The 15,107-nt window shown below is 38.8% G+C and overlaps 1 protein-coding gene across 1 annotated transcript in view; it reads right to left on the bottom strand.

Annotated features, from left to right (window-relative positions):
* gfra3 (GDNF family receptor alpha 3) overlaps positions 1-10,958 on the bottom strand; it is an 84,336-nt gene extending 73,378 nt beyond the window's left edge. The window contains exon 1 of the mRNA XM_005458860.4: positions 10,441-10,958. Coding sequence (XP_005458917.1) covers positions 10,441-10,480 — 40 coding nt within the window. The 5' untranslated portion in view covers positions 10,481-10,958. The remainder of the gene's footprint in view (positions 1-10,440) is intronic.
* Between the last annotated feature and the right edge of the window lie 4,149 nt (positions 10,959-15,107).

Below are 15,107 nucleotides of genomic sequence, written 5' to 3'. Positions count from 1 at the left end.
ACTCAAGCTACTGCTGTTTACACACTTCATGCACAGACACACACACAGACACACAACCAAGGAAGCAGAAGCCAACACACCATCTGCCGCCCCTGTGTTTGAGTTCCAAATCCCAGTTATCAACAAAACACACACAAGACCTCCAAACTATTCCCTTGGATAGACCATTCCCTTTCAGAAGAACTCTCACACACAGTCACATATGCACACACTGCACACACTCCTCTGCATCCAGATCAGATGGAACCAGGTGGATGGAGTCCAGGTAAGTTGCTCATTTTTCATTAAATGTGACAGAAGAAGTGAGATGGATTTTCTTACTTCTTTCACAAAGTTCATTCACCTCACACATTTCTAATCCTCTTCATCTCTCTCCCTCCTCTGACCTGGGATGATCTCCTTTCCTTCCTGCTCTGAGCTGCTTTTTTTTTCACACTTATCATCAAAGCAGGTTTACGATGCACATTTCACTGGCCTCATTGCTCTTCATAGACGTCATCATCTGTCACTAGAGATCAATACTGATAAGAAATTCTCTCCGTGTCTCTCTCTTGGTCTGTGCCTACTGGAAGGACTCCTGTTGTTCAAAGAACACACCCCTGCAGTGCTGTGAAATCATCAACGATAGGTGAAAAACACCTGCCACTATGTGTGTGCGTGCACATGTGCAAATTATAGAAGTCTACAGCACAGCAATACCAGTATTTGCAATATCTCACTTGTGCAGCACTGACCCGAAATTCTCTCTGTAGCTGAAGCGATTCCCTCACGAGGGAAGCACGGTGCTGCTTCTACAATAAACAATAATTAAAGGTTTAACATTCATTTTACGTTAAAATTGCGTGCACAACAAGAGACCACCAAGTCTGACAATTTGTGCAAATGACACCAAGAAAGGAGTTGCTCTCTTCAACGCCACCAGTTTCTAAATATTGCAACACTATTTTAACTCATCTGATGCAGTACAAAAAATATATAGAAACTGCAAAGTATACATAGGACAAAAAAAGGTAGTCCACAACAAAATTTTAGGATGCTTGAGGTAGTGCTGAGCTTCTGGTGAGTTTGGACCATATTTTTATTTCTGAAAAGAGTTGGTAAGATTGACTTTCACTGTTTCTGTTCCTGGCAGACCATACTCAGCTTCAATCTGGGACTTTTGTTATCTCCTTGACCCTGTCTATTAATATTACAGACAGGCAGGAATGATAATATTTACCGCCTACCTACTTCATTAATATTAGTTTGGTATTCTGAACCACAGCTGCGAGGCAAAAAAGACCATCTTGATTGTGTGCTGCGTGATTCTATTCTGATTTTTTAAATTTTGTACAGTTTCTGAAATATTCCACTCTTTTTGTTGCTACAGTGACACTGCATATTAATGATCAAGGAACTGACCTAACAACCCATTGTTCATTCAGTGGGCTAGGTTCGGGTATTGTGTAAATGTGCGGTTTATAAGATTGGAAACCTGCAGTCAGCTGAGACTGAAGAAGTCACCTGGATGAGTGACGAAACGTTTCTCCCACTGAAAACGTCCAGATGAACAGAATCAACTTTTGGGATATGTGTTGTATGAAATGATACTACAGTAATGTTACTTACAGTGACAGTGCACTGCCACTTCATTAGGCACAGCTGTATTCACTCTACAGCAACAAGCTTTTTGCTGAACCTAATCAGACTGCAGGCTGCCGGTTTAGGTATCTTACATGGTTCAACTCTTATGTTGACATAATTTTACTGTCTTTCTCTGTTCTCAGTATGATCATACAGTATGGGTAACATTCACAGTCTCTGTCATTTTATTAAATACACTTTTTTGTTGCATGTGAAGACGTTGCACGCTGAATTTAGGATAATTTGGACATGTCTAAAGTGTATGCTCTGTGATGGCTCTGTTTTTGAGGTGATCTAGAAGCAATTACTTTGTGTCATTTACTGGCTCAGTGATACAGTTACTCTGACCATCTGTTACTGTTGTCTGCTGAAGGTCGCCAGTTTGAGTACCATGACATTCTTCTTAATATGAACTAACATTATGGGTAACATAAAGACATCGATTGGTCAACACTTTATTAGGTACACCTGTTTTCACTCTACAGCAACAACCTGTTTACCTGCAGCGAGTCGGTAGAAAAAGTCCTGCTGTAATTTCTCCACAAATTGCACATTTTATTTGCTAAGTGCTAACTGGTTAAAGTTACGTGTTCAACAGGCAGGTTAAAATTTATGATTGCTGTTTAAAACTTCAATGCTATTGAAATAGGGGTCATTCCATCTCAAATTAGACAATTTTTAACATCTTTAGAACATTTTCTGGACCTATATAAAAAACGTACATATCAGTGCTGTGAAATTTTAGCTTCACATAACAAATACTTATAGTACTGTTTACAAAAGTTTTAGGCAGGTGAGGAAAAAATGCTGTAAACAAAATTTAAAGTGTCCTATCCACAGATCCTCTATGGATGTAGGCTTCCTCACATCCTTCTGTCTCTTCATGTAATCCCAGACACTGTCAGGGAGCACAGTGTGGATGTGGAAGAGAGGAAGGGACCCAAACGCAGGACTCACGGTGAGAGGTGATGGAGTTTATTATAATGACAGGACGAGCAGAACATAAGATGGCTGGCTGACTGAAACGACTTGCAAACTGACTGACTGACACACAACATTACATCAATGACAAGACAAGGGCGAGATGAAACTGAGGAACTTAAATACACAGGCTGAATGATGAGTGATTAGGGGCAGGTGAGTGAACAGCTGGACTTAATCTGACACATGATACATGGGAAGAGAACTAGAACATAATGCACACAGACTAAGGCTAACACAATAAAACAGGAAGAGGAACATATTGAAGATAAACAGTGAACATAAACTGAAAATACTGGGTCAACGACCCAGGAACCCTGACAGATACGCTCAGTGATGTTGAGATCAGGGCTGTGTGGGAGCCATACCATCACTTCCAGTAGTTCTGTATGCTGAAGATAGTTCTTGATGACTTTGGCTGTGTGTTTGGGGTCGTTGTCCTGCTGCAGAATACATTTGGGGCCAATAAACAATCATTTATATTTCTGAAAGCATTCTTTGTTTACAGCATTTTTTCACACCTGCCTAAAACTTTTGCACAGTGCTGTGTATATGTATTTTTTTCTTTTGAAAAAATGATCCGTTGACCCACTTTCAAATCATTCTTTTGTATATCGAAATATTAGTTAATGCCTGAAATTTTTAACCAGTGAATTTGGTACAGGTGCAACAAACAAATACAAAGTATATTTTCCTCGTATTTGCAAGTTAAAATATGAGGAAAAAAACCTTCAAGCACTCCTGCAAAAAACAATAAACATTTCACATTGGAAAAGAAAGCTACTGGCAATTTCTGAATTGTTTAAATTTATATTTCACAATGATGCAAAATAAAGCATGTATACTTTTCAACATTAATTTCTTAGTAACATAAATAAAGAAAAAGCTATTTTCATTCAACTTCAATGCTGGGTTAAGGATATAAGATAAACTGCATAACAAGAAAATATTAATAGATTGTCAAATCCAAACAAAACAAAATTCTGGAGTTTCTACATGGCACTCTAATTTTAAAATAATTGTTATTAAATATGTGCAGATTTTTCGCTTTCAAGCACTAGACTATCTCAAATCATCAAATCAAATTTTTAGAAGATATTTTGTTAAACCTCCATTTGGCATAAACAATTATGGTTCAAAGTGTGGACACACAACTACCATACTATGTGAAGTAACTGCTGAAAGTGTACTAGTGAATGCAGCATTACAGACAGTCTCTACTGCAAAAATCAATGAAACCAACCAGCTGATCTACACCACAACAAGAGTAGTCATTGACATGGTTGGCTACAGGATGAACAGCCACAAAGAGCAGGAGCCTCTGTAGAGAAGAAGAATAGAGGCCAAGAGCAAGACAGCAGGGGGGGAAGTTAGCCGACAATCAGAAATGCAGAAAGGTGTGATGAATACATGGGTGCCCTATTAACCCGCTCAGTTTTCTGCCATTTTCAGTCAGAACTGTGTCATTCCTCGGTCCATGTGCAATCATACTGAGGAGCTTAGCTCATGGTTTCACTCCAACTGCTCCACTGTGGCTCCACTGAAAACCAGGAGGCCTAAAACCAAATCTGAACCCTGGCTGTCAGACACGAGTGCCGCAGAGCTGAGTGCAAGTACAAAAAGGACAATCTGCAGGTGTCACTTCAAAGGGATTGCTGGAATCATTATCAGGAACCAGCGAAAGATGCCAAAAGAAAATACTTATCTGCTATTATTCTGTCAAACTGTGACAAACCTCACGTTTTATTTAAGACTAATGTCTCACAGAGAGTTTGCATTGAATCTTCTCCTGCTGTTTGTGAAAGCTTCCTTCCCTTTTTTTATTGGTGAAGTCATTTCCACAAAGACTCAGATCTTCTGCTGATGACCCCTCTGTCATCTGTCCGCTGTCCTGTTGTTATCGACAAGTTTAAGCCTGTGACTTTGTTCTCTTTACAGGAGATTGTTGATCACTTGAAACCCTTAGGTTCATTAAATGATGCTGTGCCTTTTGTCTATTTAAAGAGGTTTTTCCCACTGTAGGGCATCTGTTCTAGCAGGTGTAGTCCCAAAATGTTTTAAACATGCAGTAGTTCAATTTCTGCTTAAAAAAACCCGCTCTGGATACCACAGTTGATGCAAACTACAGACCTATCTCTAAACTGTACATTTTAAAATCATGGAGAAGATTTTACAATGGCCTTTTTGGAATAACATTCTAGAGGTTTTCTAGTCTGGCTTCAGAACTTAACACAGCACTGAAACAGCTCTTTTAAGGGTTTTAACAACACATTTTTAGCTACGGAATCTGGCAATTGTGTTGTTCTTAAGCTTTTAAATTCAACTGTTGCATTTGACAGAGTGGATCTTGAAATTTTACTCTCTTGTTGGGACCAGATCATTATTATCAGGATGTCCTAAAAACTCGCTGAAAAGCCTCCACTTAATCCAAAATGCTGCAGCAAGAGTCCTGACAGGGACTAGAAAGAGAGAGCAGATTTCTCCTGTTTTGGCTTCCCTTCATTGGCTTCCTGTTAAATCCAGAATTCAAAATCCTGCTCCTCACATACAAGGTCTTAAATAATCAGGCCCCATCTTATCTTAATGACCTTGTAGTACCATATCACCCTATTAGAGCACTTCGCTCTCACACTGCAGGCCTACTTGTTGTTCCTAGAGTATTTAAAAGTAGAATGGGAGGCAGAGCCTTCAGTTTTCAGGCCCCTCTTCTGTGGAACCAGCTTCCAGTTTGGATTCAGGAGACAGACACTATCTCTACTTTCAAGATTAGGCTTCAAACTTTCCTTTTTGCTAAAGCATATAGTTAGGGCTGGACCAGGTGACCCTGAATCCTCCCTTAGTTATGATGCAATAGACGTAGGCTGCCGGGGATTCCCATGATGCATTGAGTTTTTCCTTTCCAGTCACCTTTCTCACTCACTATGTGTTAATAGACAGATGGCCCCGCCCCTCCCTGAGCCTGGTTCTGCCGGAGGTTTCTTCCTGTTAAAAGGGAGTTTTTCCTTCCTACTGTCAGCAAAGTGCTTGCTCATAGGGGGTCATATGATTGTTGGGTTTTTTCTCTGTATGTATTATTGTAGGGTCTACCTTACAATATAAAGCACCTTGAGGTGACTGTTGTTGTGATTTGTTGCTGTGTAAACAAAATTGAATTGAATTGAAGCAGTGCATGAGCATCAAGTTGTTTAGATCCGACTTGGCAGATTGAACTTTCCGTGTTAGGTGACTACAAATACTCCTCCACTCCTTTTTCATGGGGAGTCCCTCAGAGCTCAGTTTGGTTATTTTGATGAACTGAGATTTTTGTCCTTCTTAAAAAGAATGAAGCATATTCTGCTAGATTGCTGCTCAAGTGTCTTGAAGACATAAAGGCCTGGATGGCTCTCAACTTTTTAAATTTTAATGAAAAAAAGTCAGAAGTGATTGTGTTTGGTGATAACACTCAGACCCCGTTTGTCATCCTGGGTTCCTTCGTTCAGTATGTAGAGTCGACTGTCACAAACCTCGGGGACGGTGGAGCATAAGCTCATGGTGATCTGAGATGGAATGAGCCATGGGAGCTTTATGAGGTGTTTTGACAGTTCAGTAAAGTCTTGCTAGTTGTTTTGAACATCAACTACTGGTCATGTCTTTAACTGCTAGTGAGAGGGGGGGCTGTGTGCTAAATTTTAATGAGAAAAAGTGATGGTGTGTGGTGATAACACTCAGACCCCGTTTGTTGATCTGGGGTGTCAGTTCATAAAGCCAACTGTCACAAACCCCGGGGTTAAAGTGGACGCTGAACTTCAGTTTGAGAGTCAGATCACGGCCCTGATTAAATCGAGCTTTTTACGAGCCTTGTCGGTTTTTAAACCTCTTCTTAAAACCCATCTCTTCTCCTTGGCCTATGACATCTGTGATATGTTGATTATATTATATGTTTTTTTCTAAATTTTGCAAAGCTTCCTAAAAACTGCTACAGCTCTTGATTTTTAAATATAACCTATGAAAATTAATGAAATCCTTAATTTTTTTAAATAAAATAATAATAATAATGTATTGTTCCTTACAATACTGAAAATACTACAAGATATATGGAATTATGTAGCGGAGAAAAATGATAAATAGTTGTAAGTATGTCTTATATTTTAGAAACGTTGCTTGGTCGACAGTGCTGTCAGTGACCCTCGGCCTTCTCTCAGTGAGCTTCATGATGTAGTCACCTGAAATGGTTTCACTTCACAGGTGTGCCTGTCAGGGTTCATTTGTGGAATTTCTTGCCTTCCTAATGAGATTGGGAGCATCAACCCTATTAAGAAGACAACAACAGTCCATCATTACTTTAAGAACTGAAGGTCAGTCAGACTGGAAATTGCTAAAACTTTGAATGTGTCCCCAAGTGCAGCCGCAAACACCATCAAGCGCTACAACGAAACTGTCTCACATGAGGACGCCCCAGGAAAGGAAGACCAAGAGTCCCCCCTGCTGCTGAGGATAAATTCATCCGAGTCACCAGCCTCAGAAATCACAAGTTAACAGCAGCTCAGATTAGAGCCCAAAATGCTACACAGTTTCAGTAGCAGAAACATCTCTACATCAGCTGTTCAGAGCAGACTGCACGAATCAGGCCTCTACTAAGGAAAAGCAACAAACAGAAGATGTTTGTTTGTGCCGAGAAACAAAAGGAATGGACATTAGACCAGTGGAAATCTGTTTAAATCTAGTGAGTCCAAATTTGAGATCTTTGGTTCCACCTGCCAAGTCTTTGTGCAGTGTAGAAAAGGTGAACGGATTGTGTTGGGGTTCTTTGCTGGTGACACTGTTAAGGACTTATTTAAAATTGAAGGCACACTGACCCAGCATGGCTACCACAGCATCCTGCAGTGACATGCCATCCCATCCGATTTGTGTTTAGTTGGACCTTCATTGATTTTTGAAATGGACAGTGACCCCAAATACACCTTCAGGCTGTGTAAGGGCTATTTGACCAAGAAGGAGATTGATAGAGGCTTGCACCAGATGGCCAGACCTCCAAAGTCACCTGACTTAAATCCAACCGAGATAGTTTTGGGATGAGATGGAGCGCAGAGTGAAGGCAAAAGTGCCAACCAGTGCTCAGCATCTCTGGGAACTCCTTCAAGACTGTTGGAAAACCATTTCAGGTGACGACCTCATGAAGCTCATTGAGAGAATGCCAAGAGTGAGCAAAGCGGTAATCAAAGCAAAGGGTGGATATTAGGAAGAATCTAAAATATAGAACATGTTTTGAGTTATTTCACACTTTTTTGTTTAATGCATAATTCCATATTTGTTCATTCATAGTTTTGATGCCTTTGCTGAGAATATATAATGTAAATCGCCATGAAAGAAAAGAAAAAACATTAAATGAGAAGGTGTATTCAAACCTTTGATTGGTATTGTATATATGTGTACTTCATCCTAAAAACAATTGAGATATATTTTCTCTATATAACTCCATTGCTTGGTCATCTTTCCTGCACTAAACTGATTTTAAAAAATAACTCGACATAATAACAAATTATTTTATTTATATTTGATATAAATAAAAAAATTTGATATTTCTCATATCTGAAAGGACACCCTCCTCAAATGTGTTTTTAACCCAATAATGCCCTTTGTATCATATTTGATACATGAGTTTCTGAGACCTCTATCTCATCAACATGATCAATATTTGCCATAATTTCAAAACGTTATGGACAAAACTCTTTTTTTCTCTAAAATTAACATTGTTGTTAAATAAAAGTTGCCAAATGTATCAAATACGATACACAAAATATATAATAAATATATAATAAAAATATATCATACACAACATAATATAGCATCAAAAAAAACAATGTGGATTTTGTTTTAAGGGTTCATAAACATCTCAGTTCCAAAAAATCAGAATTTTCAAGCTATTTTTTGATGGGTTGAGTCTTACAGAGTTAATATTTCACCGAGGTATTCTGATGAATTCTGTGAAAAATTTGTGAAAACACAACATTATAACATTACAGAGGTTGACTAAAATCATTATATGTCCACACTTTGTTTTCTGTTAAATAGAATTGATGCTTGCTTATTTGGCAAATAATTCATGTGTAAAAAGTTATAAAGCACGCAGTATTTCCATTTAATCTAGCACCATCTAGGCCTACATATGTAAGATATTCTAAAGCAACACAAAACCCTGTTGTTCTGCAGTATCGAGGGGTTAAAAATTCTCCAAATATTTCCTGTTGAGAGCTTCATTTCATTTAAAAAAGTATCTGTATCAGTGTATGCCTTCAAGAAAAAAATACCAGCAGTGTCTGTGGGTCCTGTCATACACCCTACTACTATTAAAACCAACAAAAAAATGCACACAAACAGACATATCTGGGTGCACACACACATATGCGCATTTCTGACATATATATTGACTATATAGAACAACTATGTAAACAACAACTATTTAAAATATTTAAAGGGATTCCTAATACAAAAATATGAATGGACACCACTCATATAGCCAGATATGCAACTATCCTGCAAAAAATGTTAAGAAATTTTAAAATGTGACTGGAAAGAGACACAAACTAAAGCTTCAAATTATTTGGGCATATTCTACCTTCTTTATCGACGTTCATTCATCGAAGCAGTTCAGCAGATGTTCAGTTCAGTTTAAGCAGTTTTTATTTATAGAGTCAATTAAATCATTTTACACTGTGAGTTGAAATTCAACTAACCTCTAAAGTCTAACTGAAACTGATTCGTCATCCTGTTACCTTCTAGATGATGTCAGGTAATTTCCCACCTTTTGTGTTATCTTGCAGCAATTAACCGTTCAAATCTTGTCCCGCTAACAGCCAAATATGGGCTCATTCAGATGGAGGTACTCACAGAAATTCACATTTTCACAATCTGATGAAACAACAACCAAGTTCTATACAAAAAGCATGATATCGAATGAGTTTAGAAAGCCCTTCTGCACTATTGTCCATGCTCTTAGAGTGAAGACAGACAGTGTATTTATACCTTTGTTCCATGCAGGCTTCTCCGTTTTCCCGACTACTAAACTAAACTACTGTTTAGCTACATGTGATTTTAACTTTAACTACATGCATAGTTTCTACTGGATGCATTTGTGTAAAATTTATTTAAATTATTCATTATGTGCTTTCTATGGCTTTTTTCATTTTTAAATTAAGCAATGAAAGTATATCACAATATCCAAAGCTTAAAACGAATTTAAGACCAACTTTAAAATCTTGTATATGTAACATTTAATTTCTCTTTTTTAATATGACACTATAATTTGAGCCTCTATATCTCTTATAATAAGAGTAATATTTGTAAATATACAATACAAAATTCTAATTCTAATTTGAGCCTTATAGGAGTCTGATGTATATCAGTCTGTGAGTTTACGGGTCATTACTGTGACTATCAGGTATTTTTTGCCTTTCAAAGCGCCTCTATGAAACTTCATTGTCTTGCTTGAGCTAAGAGCACAGAAACATAGCCAAAAACTGAGTTTTTAAAGAAAAATAAAAGCAAACTACTATTGAGGATTAAGTAGTGGGCAGCATCCATATCCATATTCAGACAGTCTTTCCATCGCTGAGGTTCAAAACAATGAAACTGACCAATCGAACCCAAATCTCCACCTCGAAGTTATGTAAATGCATAATAATCATTAAAACAAAAAAACAGAACCAAAATGTGAGGCTATGAAATGACTTTTCACTCCCCGTTCTCTTCTCCATTTCACTTTGGTGACAAAGAGCATCTAGACAAAGACAGTTTTTCTTCAGGTGTTTCCCTGAAGAGTTCTCTCGCTTGTGACAATAATTAAACCACTGGACCTACCTGAGAGGTAAAGAACGAGCGCAAATCCGTTCAGAATCATGGTGGTCGTGTTCGGGACACCCTTGGAGGGACGGGGAGGGGGGAATTAAAAAGGAGGATGTGGGACCGGACGCGGTGCGTTCTCGGCTAGTCCAACAGCACCGCTCAGTAAGACACACAGCCCGCTGCTACATTTACCGCACTGACTCTATCCGTGCGTCCCCCTGTTCTCTGCCCTGCGACGGGAAAGTCCTTTAAGTTTCAGTCTCCAGATGAAAGAAAGGAGAAGCCTCGGAGGAATGTCTCGGTGCAAAGTACGCGCCAGCGAGAACGCTCTGAGAGGGAGATTGTGTGTGACTGCTGTTGTGCCAAAGGTTCGTTTTCACGCAGCTCTGCTCGGAGAATTCAACTGGATGGAGAAAATGTGACTGGGCTACAGCTGTGCACGCAGACAGTCATCATAACGCGGCTTCGTTTGGTCCCGATGTATTCTGCGATCACAATGCTGACAAGCAGCGGATGTTGGGGTTATAAACTGGTGATATCCCTCCTCCTCTTCCTCCTACACTCCCTGAGATCATCATCATCATCACCACCACCTTTAGGAACTGGCGGATGAAAACAGTCCTTTACTTAGGTCATTGTAAAGAGAGTAGTCACACTGTAAACTGCTTTTCCCATTTCTGTAACCACCAAACACTGCGCACAGCCTCAAGTCACTTTGGCCCAGCAACATTTATTCTCAGTTCTAATTATAGAATCACAAAAATGTGCATTTACACTAACATCACTCAAGTAGTCAAATATTCGACTGTTTAATAATTTGACTACTAGAATATCTACACACCAAAAAAGACAATTGATGCAACTTTCGACCATCAGAATAGCCCTGTAGAATTAGATCACGGAAACTGTTTTGCATCCTGTAATGACTACACGGACATCACCATCTCAACACTAACAGCCCCAGTGCCGTGGTAGGAACAATCTATAGACTAGAGAGAGAAAATGAATCACCAAAGCCAATGCTGGGTCTTACAATTTTAAAGAAAATTTTAAAAGAAAAGAATTTAAATGTAAACAAAACAAAACAAACAAGCAACAAAAACCTTCTTGATCCACCAGCTGTTCTGGATCCACACCTGTCATGGTACTGGATCTGTGACCCAGTGTTTTGTGTTTGTTGGTTAATTAATATTTTTGACTATTGTTTTTCCTGGTTTTCCTGGTAGTTCCTCCTCCCTCAGTGTTTCTCTTAGCCTTTATTTGTCCCAGTTCTCGCCCTTTTTGCCCCAAGATGTTGATTTTTTTGTATTTTGGTATTATTCTGTGTTATGTTTATGTTCTTATTCACTATTTGTGCTCTTTTGATTATTATTATTTCGGTTCAATTCTTACACTTAGATTCTTAATTGGTGTGCAGCCACGGGCCAGTTGTAGACACACTGCTGGTCCTGTGCTGGCCCAAAAAACAGTTTCAGCTCTGGCCCCAGATGTCAGCCTAATGTGTACCTTAATCAAGCCATGTGTCAGTTTTGGCCGGCGGTCATAGGTCCCTTCCAATAATATGATGCGAGACTGGAATAAAATGTATCCATGGACTAGAAAACTTTATTAAAGAAGGCAAATGTTAACACAGCACAAACACCAACACCAACTAAAAGCAAAATGGCTTCCTTTATACTTTACCTATTCAGGTGAGCATCCAGACTAGCCCAAGTATGGGGGTTAACTAATCAAACTGAAAACATAACCCTCCACACAAACAAACATACAATAACATTAGAGCACATAACAAACATATACATATTTCCAACACGTACTATAAACAAATCAATAATATAAGCTTCAACCATTTCTATCTAAATTAAAACCCTTCTAAAACACACTCCCCTAACCTGGCACACTGGTCTGCTCCAGGAGCTCATGAGCAGGTGATTGAGCTGCTTTCACTCTTTAGCTCCACATTCTGCAAGACGCAACCAGGACAGGTGAGTACTTTTACAAATTCTCTTTTTACACATATGTTTAGGTTACCGACAGATGATTAAATGTAAGCAGCTCTACTTCCGGCTCTTTTCTGACAAATGTAGGATGGCCAGTCCCCTTGTCTCTTCACCTTTACAAGCTGTCAGTTTAATCCTAAATCAAATAAACCTAATAAAGAATTCATAAGAACTAATGTGTGTTTTCTTTATTATATTGTTTTTAATTCCCAATCAGTCAATAAATGAATAAAAATACAAACGAGGTAATGGAACCCCTGGTCTCCATTACACCATGTAATAACAACATGTGCTGGAACATAATAGTGCAAAAGTAACATGACGAAACTCTGTTCAGACAGTGAATGGACTGATTCTTACATAGCGCTTTTCTACTCTCCCGGATCCCTCAAAGTGCTCTATACAACATACCACATTCAGGCAACCACACACTTTCTCTAAACTGAGTGCTTCCCAACTACATTCATACTCATTACATGCAGACTGGAGGAACCAGGGATCGAACCACTAACCTTCGGATCAATAGATGACCTGCTCTACTTCCTGAGGTACAGCCACCTGGTGGAAAACATGAGTAAACCCTCACTAGGTTTTGGATAAAGTGTACACTCACAAACCTGTCAAACCTGCATGTGAAATGTTGGCTACCATCGCAGTATAGTATTGCAACATGGCATTTGGGTCTTCTAACTAAAATAGGAAAATAGGAACATAAATAGTGCCATCATTGCCAGACCTGGCCCACCTCTGGTTCAGATACACCCTGCCATGACACCGGTCAGTCAGAAGTGCCAGCTTGATGCCAGATCCGGGCCAGACCTGTTTTCTATGAGGCTGGGCCACATAAACCAAACCACAATCGAGCCAGATGTGGCATGACATCGCATAGACAGTGCCATCTATGCCAGGCCTGGCCCATATCTGGATGACATACGAGTAGTAATATACCTATACTTTTTTTTAACTGTATGTTGATAAGTACATGATGTGTAGCTCTACCTCTATAGCTGAAAACAGTTTGTATCCGCACTCTGAGGGTCTGCTGAATTGTTTTTAATATGGCACTTTTGACGAACTGCAGATGATGAATTCCTCTTTATTGGACATAGTGTCCTTAAGCTAATGCTGCTCATACTCAGAGTTCCCGAGCTACTTCTTTACTATGTCAGTAAACTTTTTGAAAAGGAAGGTGTTGTAGATTTAAAGAAACATCCTAATTGTCCAATCCTTTGTATTAATGATCTCCCTCTCTGTGTGTGTGTGTGTGTGTGTGTGTGTGTGCCCTCACAGAAGGAAGGTCACAGCAGGAGCTTTTCTCAAACGCATTACCAATCAGTTTATTTTTTACAAGAAGTGTAGCTCATACGATGGTATAAATGTATTCTTTGCGATACTTTATAAATATGAAACTCTAAAGATTTTGAGTTCATGCACATTGTGAAACAAGAATCTAAATCTTTGTGTCACAGTGATTTCTATAAAAACACACACACACACACACACACACACACACACACAACAACAACAACAACAACAACAACAACAACACAGAGAAGAAGAAGAGGGGTAGTTTTACTACGCATCATAAAAACGCAATCGTTTCTTCCAACTGTATCTTTCTGTTCTGGCTTTAGAATCATTGGTTGTTTACTGCTCCGTACTTACTGTTGTGATACTGGGGAGAAAAGGGTAATGTTTGATAGACTAAACCATTACACACAAAACTTCAAAAACCTAGAGAGTGAGTGAGACTGCTAACTGTGTCGTTCAGCAATAAACTTATCTACAAATGTGTTAGTAAAGAAACTGCAAACTATAAAAGGAATCTGGATTTAAATAGAACATAGTAGTGATGGATTAAGTGCAGGAAACACTAGTATAAGGTGTCTATGGAGCAAATCTCCTTCAGCGTTCAAAATGACCAAAGTGAGGACTACAGGCGTTTCTCTCAGTTGGTTGTGTTTAGGGAAAAAGCAGCTAAATACACTGAGACTGCTCCACATTGTTAGTGAGTTAACTCTGGATGTCTGTGGGTTTTGTCAAACTTGGAGTGAACAAAAGCAGAAAAACAGTAAAAGATGCAGACGGTGAAAGTCTGGTTTATTTAATGAATACAATGAAACATTTTACAGTCCACAGAGCAAAGTAGCATACATGATAAATAGATACACATAACACGGACAGTGAGAAGTAAAACTCGTCGTCTTACCACATGTTATATTCTGTAAGCTTAAAATAAACCACAGAAATTAGAGTTTAGTGTTTTAAAGTCATCTATTAAAAACATGAGTCAACATTACTGAAGTGACCCTTTAACGATGCTTCATATCACAGTGTTTATGATGATAAACATGTTCTCTCATTAGCACATGTCTGCGCTGTCACTTGTCATGAAAATGTCCAGAGCCGGGGTTCAGCTTCCACTTCAATCACCATTGATCATTAATAGGGCCACAAAAGATTTGTCACATTATCCCCATAAACAACATGCTTTTATAGAAATCACTGTGACACAAAGATTTAGATTCTTGTTTCACAATGTGCATGAACTCAAAATCTTTAGAGTTTCATATTTATAAAGTATCGCAAAGAATACATTTATACCATCGTATGAGCTACACTTCTTGTAAAAAGAAAACTGATTGGTAATGCGTTTGAGAAAAGCTCCTGCTGTGACCTTCC

Source organism: Oreochromis niloticus, linkage group LG2 (assembly GCF_001858045.2).
Source record: "Oreochromis niloticus isolate F11D_XX linkage group LG2, O_niloticus_UMD_NMBU, whole genome shotgun sequence".
NCBI classification, from domain to species: domain Eukaryota; kingdom Metazoa; phylum Chordata; class Actinopteri; order Cichliformes; family Cichlidae; genus Oreochromis; species Oreochromis niloticus.
This window is presented reverse-complemented; position numbering and strand designations above follow the sequence as displayed.